Source organism: Gossypium hirsutum, chromosome A02, assembly GCF_007990345.1.
Source record: "Gossypium hirsutum isolate 1008001.06 chromosome A02, Gossypium_hirsutum_v2.1, whole genome shotgun sequence".
Taxonomy (NCBI): domain Eukaryota; kingdom Viridiplantae; phylum Streptophyta; class Magnoliopsida; order Malvales; family Malvaceae; genus Gossypium; species Gossypium hirsutum.
Genome location: NC_053425.1, coordinates 4,326,818 through 4,338,898, shown reverse-complemented (window position 1 = coordinate 4,338,898; position 12,081 = coordinate 4,326,818). Strand labels below are relative to the sequence as shown.

Sequence of the window (12,081 nt, the reverse complement as noted above, 5' to 3'; positions counted from 1 at the left end):
ATAAGGCCTGGCCCATTTAAAAAAAGGATCTTATTTTTTATTCAAGACTTTTTTCGAGCCTATATTTTTATTTAAATCTTCTTACTATTTCTCACTATTCAGACGAATTTTTAGAACTGAATAAATAACCCGACCCAAAAGTGTAAAAATACTTTGATATAAGTTTTTTGAAAAACTTATGTTACAGGCCCAGCCCAACAAATAGCCAACACTTACACTATTTCTAAAAAGCTTACTTTAGGGTTTCAGCCTTTATATACAAAACTACTTATCAAAAATAAATTTCACTAACCTCCCCCAAACAAAACCCTAACGGCTACAGCTCTAGAATTCAAGCCTTTCGACCATGGTAAGTGATCTCTATCCTCTGCTTCATCTTTCTTCTTATTCTTTGTTGCTCTTATGGTGGGGAAAATGGTTTTTTTCTGACAGGCGGATGTTGAGACGGAGGTAGCGGCGGCTGGAGTGCCCAAGAAGAGAACATTCAAGAAGTTTAGCTTCAGAGGTGTTGATTTGGATGCTCTCCTTGATATGTCCACTGATGAGCTTGTCAAGCTCTTTCCTGCCCGTGCTCGCAGAAGGTAATAAGAAAACAGAAGCAAGTTTCATTTTTTTTTGCAAAATATGTTTTTTTAATTGCTATTAGTGAAAAATATGAAATGGGTTTTCCTTATTATTATTATCATTATTATTATTATTATTATTATTATTATTATTATTATAGGTTCCAGAGGGGTCTCAAGAGAAAGCCCATGGCTTTAATCAAGAAACTTCGCAAGGCGGTAATTTGTTCTTCCCTTTCCTCTTTTCATTTCTTATGTTTATCAATTTTGGATTTATCTTAGATCTAAAATTTGATGTGAAAGTTGAGAATTTTGACTTAATTTTGAGTATTCATAGTTATGTTAGGATTGTTTTCCATGGCTTGCTCTATTTCTCCATTTTCATTTATCATTTTTGATGGATGTATTCATTTTTATTTGGAAATTTGTTTTCTGCCAAATTCTAGCAACTGAAGCCTTATGTTAATGCTTGTACTTCAATTGGTTGCATTTCATTTGTTTATATTTTCAATTATATCCCAATCCGTGAATGTGCATAATAGAACATGATAAATTATGACAACTATCTGCTCCATATTTTTGCATTTTGCTAGTTCATTTTCCTTTTAATTTTATACTTCTGATCATTGTTGGATGGTTAGGGGTAATTGTATAATGTTAGAATGATTCATTGTTGGTGTAGCGTTTTTGTTGCAGAATTTTCGTTCTAAATCCAGCTTTACAGGATATTATCTTGATAAAATCTCATTAGTGTTTGATAGTTCTATTTGAGTTAAATATTATACTTAAAGCATAATCTTTGTTCGGATGTCTTAACCCAGAAAAGGGAGGCTCCACCAGGTGAGAAGCCAGAACCAGTCAGAACCCACCTCCGAAATATGATCATCGTACCCGAAATGATTGGTAGCATTATCGGTGTGTACAATGGCAAGACATTCAATCAGGTTGAGATCAAGCCCGAAATGATCAGCCATTACCTTGCTGAGTTCTCTATTTCGTACAAGCCAGTTAAGCACGGGAGACCCGGTATCGGTGCTACTCATTCTTCAAGGTTCATCCCTCTGAAGTGAAGCCCTTTCATGCTGCTTGGAGCCTCAATTTGGGGTTTACTATTTGAGAGTTAAATTTTGTTTGTTGCACTCTTAGTAATGAAAATTTCACACCCTTTTGGTTGCTTCTTTAGATAATGAGACTTGACAATGTTTTAAAGAGTGTTTTGTTTCATCTATTAGTTATGATAGCTGGAGATGTCTTTAGATTTTGTGATGAAGATGAAGTTTGTTTATTTTCTCGATTGAACCATAGGTGGAGTAGTAAAAGATATTAAATCTTCAATTACACAAATTTAGGGTTTTAAATGATGATGAAAGTGCGGAATGAATGTCCAAAATTTTATTGGTAAATATGCAACATTTCATTAGATCAAATCTCATCTTATTGTCATCACTACAAGCAGAATTTAATTATCAGAACAAAATCATGTTCGGGATCTAATCTTTTGTTTATCCAGTGGTGTAAGATTAGAAATTTTGAACCTTGTCTCTGATTTGACATCAAATCATATGCTCCTACGTTCCTCAAGCTTCCTCTCCACTTCTTGCAATGTTCTATTTATAGCATTTTCTACATCGGCAGCTTTCATCTATCAAAATAAACAACAAATGATGCAATTAGTAAACTCAATTTGTAATGATGCAAAGAGAAAAGAGGGCAAACCTTAGTTGCAAGATCCAAAACCAGTTCTTGATTATAAACCGTTGTTCGGATCATTCCGCGTTTCGAATCCAATGTCTTCAAGCACTTCAAAACCGCCAACATGTAATCAATCTCATAACTTGGATCATCTATCCTTGCTCTAATCTTGGCTCCTTCATTATTGGCATTGCCACCCAAATTTACAAGCAATTCGTTGTTGTTCCTCTGCAATTCCTCCCTCTCCATTTCCAGCTCTCGAACTGTCATGGTTGCCGTTTGAACTATCGAGTTCTTATCGTTCTGCCATTAATGACCAACCAAAAAGCTCAAAAAAAACATAATCAACACTCGTACAAAAACAAAAAAAATACCCACCTTTGTTCCAAGAGGAAGCATTGAATACAAGGCGAAGTAGCATTTTTTCTGCTTTTCTCTTCTTATTCTCTCTTTCATCATGTGCTTAAGACACCTCTGTTTTTTTTCGTCTTTGGATATGACTGAAACCCAATTTGTTTTCCTCAAGAACTCGATCAATCTCTTGTTTATGTTCCCTGATCTCACTCCATTATTACATCCATCGGCTTCCAACCATGGTTCGGTTCTTGGTGTTTTTGGATATGGCTGAAAAGCGCTTGGTCTAACAGGTTGAAGAACAGGGGTTGTTTCGTACCATATTGTTCCATGTTCACCTAATAGTAGTTTTATCAGCTCATCCATGGTGGGGTTTTCGTTTTCTTTCTTTCTTTCCTGTTTTTGGTCATGGGGAACTTAAAGAAGTTTCGATTTGAACTTGACACGTTTATATAGGATGATGATGACGGTTTTAGTCCATATTGCTTGAGTTGAAAAATATTTTCAAACTGGTTACCAAAAATGAAAATTGTTCAAAGCGTTGATTTTTCTTTCACTTCGTTGTAGGCGATTTGTCCGAGGTCAATGTCTTTGACTCAAATAGTAACCCCAAGTGGTCTTAGGGTTTTGGACCTTTTTGTTGAAATTGGGCATGAGTTTTTTTTTTAGCTCTTAGTTAGCCCACCACAACTTGTTGTATGTACCCATTCTTTATTTACTCGGAAGGATTAGGAATTGAACTCGAGATTAATATTAAAAATATATATTCAACTGATTATTTGTTTATTTTTTAATATTTTGAAAGGGTTTAAAATTTAAAGACATCTCAAAAGTATTAAAGTGGGGAGATACAATATTAGGTAGGATAACAGGTAAGGCGAGATTATTTTTTGTTCACCTCGATTCGATTCGATTTTTATATTTCTCGCCTTGATCTCTTTTGAGTATGATTGTATTTAAAATTTTCATGTCAATCCAATTATGAAATAACTTCTTTGATCTTGCCTTATCTTACCCCAAAATTAAGCTTATATGTGCTCGAGCTCGGCACGATAATTAAGCTTAGGATTAATAATATATATTAAAGGTAATAACGTAATTTAATAATATAAAGTATTAAAAAAATTTATATTAAAAAAAACTCATGAGTAGTTCAAGCCAAGTATTACTAAGCTTGAATTTGACTCAATCGATATCTCAAGTTGCTCGAGCTCGTCTCGATAATTACTGAATAGAGTTTAAGTTTTTTTTTTTCAATCGAGACTCAAATAGCTTACAATCACCAATATCTCATTCTAGGTATTAAATGAAGATGTTGACCTTTAGGTTTCAAATTAATTATTCAAGTCATCACTGTTTGGGTTTGGGCCAAAATTTGTTTTAGACAATGAAAGATAAGCGGGATGTTTGTGCTATAATAATTTTTTTCAATGTATATATTTTTTTTATTTCATACTTAAATTATCACATATTTATATATATTTATATATGATACATCTCTCCTCTACGGATGCGCCCCTCAAGAGCTCACTCTTCGGGGATACTTCTCGAAAAGATCCTTAAGAATAACTCATTACCATACTCGTTGACCATAAGGCCATATGGGTCCCGCATATTACCCGCCACCTCTAACACCAACCAACCACTTATCTGAAGTGATTAGACAATCTAATCGTCACCCTACTTAGGTTATCGGTGACAGACTATTTGACCAACTTGTTTCATAGCCATCAATAGAAAGACAACACATGACACCTCAGGATCAGTGTTAAGGGTATAAAACCAATCAACCTATCCATGAAAGGAGATCTCTCTCTCTCTCTCTCCACCTTAGCCACCATTGTGACACCCCACACTCAACTTGATCACGAATCCGAATGCATGATGTCACATTACGTTGTTGAAACAACTAAAACTAATTCAAATCAATTACGAAATAATTAAACATATTTACATGGCATAAAATTAAACCAATATCAATCACAAATGTAATCATCAATCACAAATGTAATCATGCCTTACAAATGTTTGACAACCTGATTATATTAAGATTATGGCTTGTTATCTGTTTCACATATTAATAAATTGATGCACTCTAACGTATGTGCATCTTGATTTCAAGAATCATAACACATATTCACTATGTTCTTTCAATTTCACTATTTTATCACTACTAATCACAAATACATTTTTTTAATAACTATTCAATTCTAGAGTACTGTTATCAATATACTTTTAATAACTAATAACAATTTTCATACCAATAGCTTTTATTATTGATTCTAATTTCACAAATGAATACATGGATCATTATATCAATATATGCTCACTGACCCCCAAAACTCTAGCACTAACATTACTTCCCATACACACATGGGGATACTAACTAATTGATCGATTGATCGACATATGCTCATGGACACCCAATGCTCTTGAATATATTAATTTACATTAATTGACATTCAGTCTGAAACTAATAATATATTCTCACGGACACCCAGTGCTTTGGAGAACTTATCAACATTCGTTCACAGACACCAGTACTGTGGAGCTAGTAACACATTTCCCACGGACACCTAGTGCTCTAGGCAAATTACGCGATGAATTGCACTCCCATTTTCACATCATATTACGAGTGTACATATTCACTAATATATCATCATACGTTTAACATTCAAATCAATATTTGCTACTTATACACATCCAACAACAAATATAATAATGGTTAAACTAGTATTAACACATTATATCCACAAGCTATAATATTTAGTCAATAATGAAATAATTTCATATTAAACCTTTATACATTCTTTTCAATTAGGTCTCTTTTAGCCTTCATATTTGAATTTCCATATTTTATAATTTACTCAATTGAAACTAAATCATATTGTATAATTATATTCTAAAGACCTCGAGCTATCAATTAATGAAATTTAACCCCAAAGTTCTTATCCCTTACACATAGGTACCTAATTTCAACATTAACTTTAAAGCTTTAACAAGATGTATTTTTTATTTCAAAATCAAGCTTAAACTACCATATATCTCATATTTTCAAGCTTAGAAACTTCATGTTCTCCTTAAATACATCTTACACTAATTCATTGAATAACAAAAATTGAGTAATGGATTCATCTCAAACAAGAGCTTCAACTAAAATTCAATTAGAATTTAAAAGAGATGGCTTTCATACCCTTGAATGGGTTGGAATGGTTCTTCCCTCTCCTAAGCCAAACGATGGAAGGATGAAGGTGGTAAGTATAAGTAACCATTGTTTCATTAAATTCTTCTTTCTTTCTCTCTAACTTAACCAAAACTTAAGACAATTTTTTTCGTGTGTTCGAATAACAAGTATGGCTTATGGCTTCTCTCCCCTTGAATGCATGAAGAAGATGGGAGACTTTTCCTTCCCTCCTCTTATTATTATTTTTTTCATTTTAATCAAGGCATTTAACTTTATTGATACTAGACTCAGCAAGGGAAAGATGTAGAGGAGAGAAGAATGGTTGCTAAGAAGGTCAATTTACCTAGCTGGGGTTGAGAGTTAAAGGCTATAAAGAATGACAGTTGAAAAAGTTTGAAGGCTGAGGGCTGAGAAAATTGTAACATCCTCGAAAATCCGTTGATCGTAACAGTATAATTTTGAGTCATTATGAATCGAATTTATTCTAAATAAATAAAATAAAATAAAATTTATAAGCGTTAATGGAGAAAGAAGTAGATGACTGGAGAAAATTTAAAAGACTGATGTAGTGGGAGATATTACACCGATGTATAGACTAAATTGTAAGGTTTTACAAAATATTGAGGTCAAATTAAGAAATTAAAAGTAAAAAAGATTAAATTGAATTATCGGTGGAATATGTGAGGACATGGAAAACAATTTCAACAAGATCTAATGGATAATGATGATTGATAGATTTTTTTTAGTTATAATAATATTTATTTACTCATCATCATTACTACTATTATTATAGTATTAAATTATTTTTTTATTATTGGTGAAAGTTCCCCATCTTTCTTTTCTTTCTCACGTTGCCACTATTGTTGGGGAGAAGAAGATTTTCTTTTCTCTTCAATTTCATCCTCCATCACCATTATGGCCATTCCAAGCTAAAAATGATCAAATTACCATTCAAAACCTTAGCTAAATCAAGTCACCCACAACCTAACAAGCTCAAATTTTTGAATAGAAATGAAGTGTTCAGACTTGAGGAGGGAGAAAATCTAGATAATGTGATGAACTAAGCTTTTAAGGTAATATCTTCATGTTTTCGGGATAGTTTCATGTCTACTTTGATTATTTAAACATGAAAGTGTTGTGGATGAATATTGATTTTTCATATTTTATGATATTTATGTGAAACGAAGAGAAAGAGAAGGAAGAAGATAGAAGGGGTGTAGACAAAGGGAAGCAAGTAGACAAAGCTTGAAGGAAGTCTAGTTTAGCAAAATTTGTAAGTACTTTAGAATTTTCCTTACCTAATTAGATTTTTGAAAATAATAAAATTAATGAACATGTTATTTTCATGCAATTTAGTATTATTAACTTAATTTATATATGAACTACTCAAGGAAGTAGTAAGTGAATGTGAATATTGTGAATGTGATTTAAGAGTGAAGAGAAAATGACCAAATTGTATAATGTTGAGAAGTTATGTGTACAATGGGCGATGTTGAATGATACATGATCAATGTGTAAATAATAAAAGTATGGTAAGCGGAAAAATAAAGAATGACCTTGTTGCTATTCACTAAGACTAATTACTGTGGTCATGTTAAAATGTTTATTTATTTATTAAAATTGTTAATTAAACTCAATAGTAAGGTTTGAATTCTTTAGTACTTACTAAGTTTTCATAAGGTTAACACGTTGTTTTAAAATACATAGGTAAAGATCGTTTTGAAGGTAAATTTTGAAGTGGCTTTCCTCATCCTCATCTCATCATCAAGCAAGGATTGAAGAGTTTGAAACTTAAATATTAGTTATAGTGGCATGTACTTAGGGTTAGAATCATATAAATTTTTATTATAAATTGTCATGTGGTTCTAAAACTATGCCATAGGTGTTGATTATCATTTTGTGCTTTGGAATTGAACTTCTTTAGATGAGTATATTCATGTGTTAGGTAAAGTTTTTGAATGATAATCTAGTATATTTTGAGTTCCTAAAGTGTTTAGATGTGTTTATAGGAAGGTTGATGATAGATTGAACATGTTTTTAGATGATTCAAATATGTTCTAAGTAATCTGTTTTTGGTGTTGCGAAATTCAAAGCCTAGTGTCGCGACACCCAACTTTTAGTGTCACAAAATTGGAGTCATTGGAACATTCTATTTTCGGCGTCGCGATATCCAAAGCCCAGTGTCGTGACATTGACCTTGTTTTGCACCGACTAAACCCCGAACGACCCCAAATTGTAACCAAACTTTAAGTAAACTTAAAAATTACTTAAATATCTTCAAATGAGTAAATTATGTTAAAGTGAAGTCTTAATATTGATGCTTGAGTTAAATTAGCTTCAGTGTCCAAATGTGACATCTTTTGCTTGGAACGTATCTGTTCATTCTGGGCAAGCGTGTTACAAAAATCTTGAAAGAGTATAAGCTTAGAATTCTTGAAGGGTCGATCCCCTTTACATTGTTCTTGGAGATATTTATAGGTGATGGTCTCGTGCAATATCACGTTAACATGTTGAACTTGTCATATAACCATCATTACAGAGCAGATATGATCAAAAACTATAATGAAATTATTTTAAAAAATTAAAAAAATATTTAAAATTAATGTTCAATAAAAATATTTTTTTAATTTAATTTAAAATTTTACTTAATCATAATTTTAAATATTTTTACTTAAAAATGTTAAGTGCTATAATTTGATTGATTTGAAGGTGTTAAATATTAAAGTGGTAAGGAATAAAATTTTAGGTAATTACTTTGACAAAATTTTTATTTTTAGATACTTAAATGAGAAAGGTTATATAATTTAGATACCTATTGACAATATACGAATATCCTATTATCTGGGAACTCCCTGGTCTGTACATATTGAGAAAACAGTCTTTTTTAGGTTTGAACTCTCTGGGACAATTTAACAAACACATGGGCTGCAGTTTTGTTATGGATACTTGTATTCCAACCCAGACCAGTAAATACCAAATCTTGCAACCTCTAAGCTTATACTAATAAAGAACACATTTTCCTTTGAAGTATCTCGATATGTTTGGTATCTCATACGGGGAGCTCTTCCTTTTGATCGGAGCCACTGCTGCTCTAGTTGGTAATTCTTCTCTCGCTTTATATTTCTATATCTTTTAGGTATTTGAGCTAATTGGGACAATGGGATTTGAAGGTATACTTCCATTTTGAATCCAAAGCTGAAATGGGTTTTACTGTATTATCGATTGTAGGACCGAAGGATCTGCCTAAAATTGCAAAAGTAGCTGGAAGATTAGCAGGTCGATCAATTGGATATGTTCAATTAGCTCGTGGTCAGTTCGATAATGTTATGCAACAATCTCAAGCTCGTCAGGTACTTCTTTTTCTTTGAATAATATAACAAAGTTGAAGAAAACCCCTCTTTACCAAATTAAATTTTATGTTCTTGTTCTTCTTCCTGCCAAGAATTGGAAGTGCTTTAATGTCCATTGGAAGAAGAATTTCTATACCATCTTGTATGTTATATAGGTTATAGAAAATGAATTGTTTATAGCATGCTTTGACTGTGAAGATAGTAGTGAAGACAAATTTAGGGAGGTTTTCTATTTCACCTTATGAGAATCTGTCGATTTTAGGTTACCAAAGAGCTTCAAGATACAATGGCACAACTAGATGCAATTCGGCATGAAATACGGAGTTTATCTCTTATGAATCCTGGTCCTATGACTAGAAGACTGATGGAAAATCCTCCAGAGCTTGCTTCTGATAGTAATGGTATTAGTTTTAGTTTAGTCATGTGCATTCCGTTGCATTCTATCTCATTCTACTTCACATTTGTTAACATCCTCCCCCACCATTTTCTTTTGTAGGTACAGTTCCATCTGAGAAATGTGAAGAAGACAAGAATTCAGCTGATGCTGTGAAGAAGGTAATCTAGTTACCTATTGACTATACCCTTTTTTTTTACTTTATATTTGTTTGTTTTGATTTATTCATTATTCTTTCACATTCATCCTTCTCAGGATCATACTCCAAAGTCTTTGGCTTCAACTGATTTGCATAGCAAAGCAACTGCCTATGCAAGATTGGCCGAATCCGAAGCTGTTAAAGCTGGTTCAGGGAGATTCAGTGTAGAAGACAAAAATCTTAATTATGAAATTGGTGATTTCTCGGTTCTTCCAATTTCAGCTGAAAGTGCTGGACTCCTTCCAGATCGGAAAGGTCATAATATTTCCTAGAATCATTTATTAGATGTTGTTTTGCTTTGGTTTATTATTGTAGGTGCTCTTCTAAATTGTCTCGAGCTGCTAAATCACTAAACATACCATGCTTTTACATAAAATGTTCATTTGGGGATGTTTTAACATGGATGTGTATATTTTGATGAAAACCTCAGGTTCCCGCATCATATTTTTATCGCATTATTTCTCTTTTTAACTCGTGATGCTAGTGTTAACTTCCTGTTGATGTGAAGAAGTCATAATATAATTACCCCTAACAGCCCCTTTCCCCGTCCTTCCATTTGGACTCCCTTTCCAGCAAAAAATGTACATTTACCAATGGAATCAAAATATTTCCATGTTTAATTGCTTTTGCAACCATATTCTATGTGGTACACCAGCTGATAAGATTTTAGTACTTCTTTTTAGAGCCACCTGATATGCATGCACAAGCATTTCAAAGATGAGATTTTAGTACTTCTTCATGATGCATGTAAAGTACATATATACTCATATAAGTACCTGTCAATCTTGATGGCAGAAAGTGCAAAAGGATCAGACCTTGTGTTGGAAGCAGTAGTGGAGGCCGAGGTGGCACATAATGCCAAGGAATTCTTTTCTCTGCCTCAAAATCAAATACAGTAAATACGAAGGTATTGCTATTTGGTCCTTTCTAATCGTCTGAGCAGTATGGTTATGTTCATCCATGCCATTTTGCAGGCCTTCTAAAAACAACAATTTAATTTAACTTTTGTGCTCTGATATATGCTAGGATTGCCATATGATTTATTTCTTTACTTTTATTTCAAGAAGTTCTCTCAAATTTCTAGTCGAACTCTTTGGTGTCTGCTCTCAATGTTTGTCATCTTGTCTCAGACATTGAAGTGTATATAGCTTTGATATTGATGTAACATTATTGTTAAGCCTACTTCCCTTTTAGCTTAGAAAAGTATAAGATGGTTCCTGGTGATTAGCCAACTTCCCTTTTAGCTTAGACAATAACAACTAGCGACATGTATTGTCGTTGTACCATACAAACTAACATCTAACGCATCCAGCAAATTATCTGAGGGGAAGTGCTTTCATTGATTCAATCAATAAGCTTTACTGCCTTCTGAGTGAGTACAATATTCCTGATGTCTAGTAGTAGGATCATATTGCTTTATAGTTCGTCAAGATCTTGCCATTAAAGTTGAATTTAGTGACCCTTTTGGTTCCAGACTGGTCCATTGTTCTGTCTTTGCCATCACTTTTGGGAGACCGCTTTGTCTTTGAGCTTTTCGACTTGTTCTTTAAACCTGATATTTCTACTTGCAGCCCAGAAAATGAAGATGGATGCCGTTGAATAAAAAAAATAAGGTCAGCCCGTCGAACCAATTGAACTTGGAATCAGTAGTCAAATTCATTCAAACACTATTTAAAAGTTAATTCACTCGGTCAAACTGAAGATCAGAAGTTTTATCCGAGTAGAATGTGATTAAAGTCTAACTCAAGGTTGGGGCCATATTGCATAGTAGATGTAGCAATAAGTTCAAGCTTAAACCATGAATTTATTACTACAGGCATGTTAAAAGCCAGTGGGACATGTCTTTGTTTCTCATACATGATGAATGAGAGATGATCAGGGATGTGTTGAAATCAAGTTGAGTCTGAGCCAAAGTAGTAAGCTGTTTGAGCTCAATTCTGAATTCATTGCTCAAAACATGGACCGAAATATAGTGTTAATCAAAGTTTAGGGACAACTGGTGTAGTTTATCCTAACAATATTTAAGAGTTTAAGTTTATCAACTTACAATTTCTATGTTTGTTTGAATGTTTATAATTATTTGAAATAGGTTTTTCTTAAAAAGAAATTTCATATATGAAAATTAAAAGGAGATTTTTGGACCTACAATGCTCCATTATAACTTTTATTAATGCTCATCTGGAAACTTGGTACGATGTATGTGTACAAATTTTAATCCATTTGGGTCGGTGCTTCGTCTGGCTGGCCATTTTGTTACTTACATTAGAGGCTTAAATGTTAAGGGATAAAATAATTAAAAATTAATCTAGTTTCTAATTGAAAATTGCATTTAATTGAATTGATTG

The 12,081-nt window shown here is 32.9% G+C and overlaps 3 protein-coding genes and 1 long non-coding RNA gene across 4 annotated transcripts; 3 read left to right on the top strand and 1 right to left on the bottom strand.

Moving 5' to 3' along the window:
- The first annotated feature begins 193 nt into the window (after positions 1 to 193).
- Positions 194 to 1,833, top strand: LOC107940182 (40S ribosomal protein S15-4). The gene is made up of 4 exons (XM_016873611.2): positions 194 to 349; positions 433 to 581; positions 725 to 782; positions 1,385 to 1,833. Exons 1-4 carry the CDS (start codon positions 347 to 349, stop codon positions 1,631 to 1,633), a joined length of 459 nt encoding a protein of 152 aa, XP_016729100.1. The 5' UTR covers positions 194 to 346; the 3' UTR covers positions 1,634 to 1,833.
- Positions 1,834 to 1,837: 4 nt separating this feature from the next.
- On the bottom strand, positions 1,838 to 3,059 carry LOC107940181 (transcription factor bHLH92). Its single transcript, XM_016873610.2, has 3 exons — positions 2,634 to 3,059; positions 2,280 to 2,558; positions 1,838 to 2,205 (listed from the first exon to the last, which is right to left on the bottom strand). Exons 1-3 carry the CDS (start codon positions 2,973 to 2,975, stop codon positions 2,122 to 2,124), a joined length of 705 nt encoding a protein of 234 aa, XP_016729099.1. The 5' UTR covers positions 2,976 to 3,059; the 3' UTR covers positions 1,838 to 2,121.
- A 3,607-nt stretch (positions 3,060 to 6,666) lies between these two features.
- LOC107940177 (uncharacterized) lies at positions 6,667 to 8,373 on the top strand. Its single transcript, XR_001695380.2, has 3 exons — positions 6,667 to 6,866; positions 6,981 to 7,066; positions 7,501 to 8,373. It is a non-coding gene; the product is annotated as an uncharacterized lncRNA (long non-coding RNA).
- Positions 8,374 to 8,542: 169 nt separating this feature from the next.
- Positions 8,543 to 11,795, top strand: LOC107940167 (sec-independent protein translocase protein TatB). Its single transcript, XM_016873599.2, has 7 exons — positions 8,543 to 8,891; positions 9,022 to 9,143; positions 9,406 to 9,544; positions 9,640 to 9,698; positions 9,793 to 9,991; positions 10,532 to 10,643; positions 11,308 to 11,795. Exons 1-6 carry the CDS (start codon positions 8,831 to 8,833, stop codon positions 10,633 to 10,635), a joined length of 684 nt encoding a protein of 227 aa, XP_016729088.1. The 5' UTR covers positions 8,543 to 8,830; the 3' UTR covers positions 10,636 to 10,643; positions 11,308 to 11,795.
- Positions 11,796 to 12,081: the final 286 nt, after the last annotated feature.

Excerpts from the sequence above, each read along its gene's own strand:
- LOC107940181 (XM_016873610.2), bottom strand. The coding sequence starts at position 2,975 with ATGGATGAGCTGATAAAACTACTATTAGGTGAACATGGAACAATATGG. Across the intron at positions 2,559-2,633 it reads TGCTTCCTCTTGGAACAAAG|AACGATAAGAACTCGATAGT; the intron begins GTGGGTATTTTT and ends CATTAATGGCAG. Across the intron at positions 2,206-2,279 it reads TTTTGGATCTTGCAACTAAG|ATGAAAGCTGCCGATGTAGA; the intron begins GTTTGCCCTCTT and ends TTATTTTGATAG.
- LOC107940167 (XM_016873599.2), top strand. The coding sequence starts at position 8,831 with ATGTTTGGTATCTCATACGGGGAGCTCTTCCTTTTGATCGGAGCCACT. Across the intron at positions 9,545-9,639 it reads GCTTGCTTCTGATAGTAATG|GTACAGTTCCATCTGAGAAA; the intron begins GTATTAGTTTTA and ends TTTCTTTTGTAG. Across the intron at positions 9,992-10,531 it reads ACTCCTTCCAGATCGGAAAG|AAAGTGCAAAAGGATCAGAC; the intron begins GTCATAATATTT and ends TCTTGATGGCAG.
- LOC107940182 (XM_016873611.2), top strand. Across the intron at positions 582-724 it reads CCTGCCCGTGCTCGCAGAAG|GTTCCAGAGGGGTCTCAAGA; the intron begins GTAATAAGAAAA and ends TTATTATTATAG. Across the intron at positions 783-1,384 it reads TCAAGAAACTTCGCAAGGCG|AAAAGGGAGGCTCCACCAGG; the intron begins GTAATTTGTTCT and ends GTCTTAACCCAG.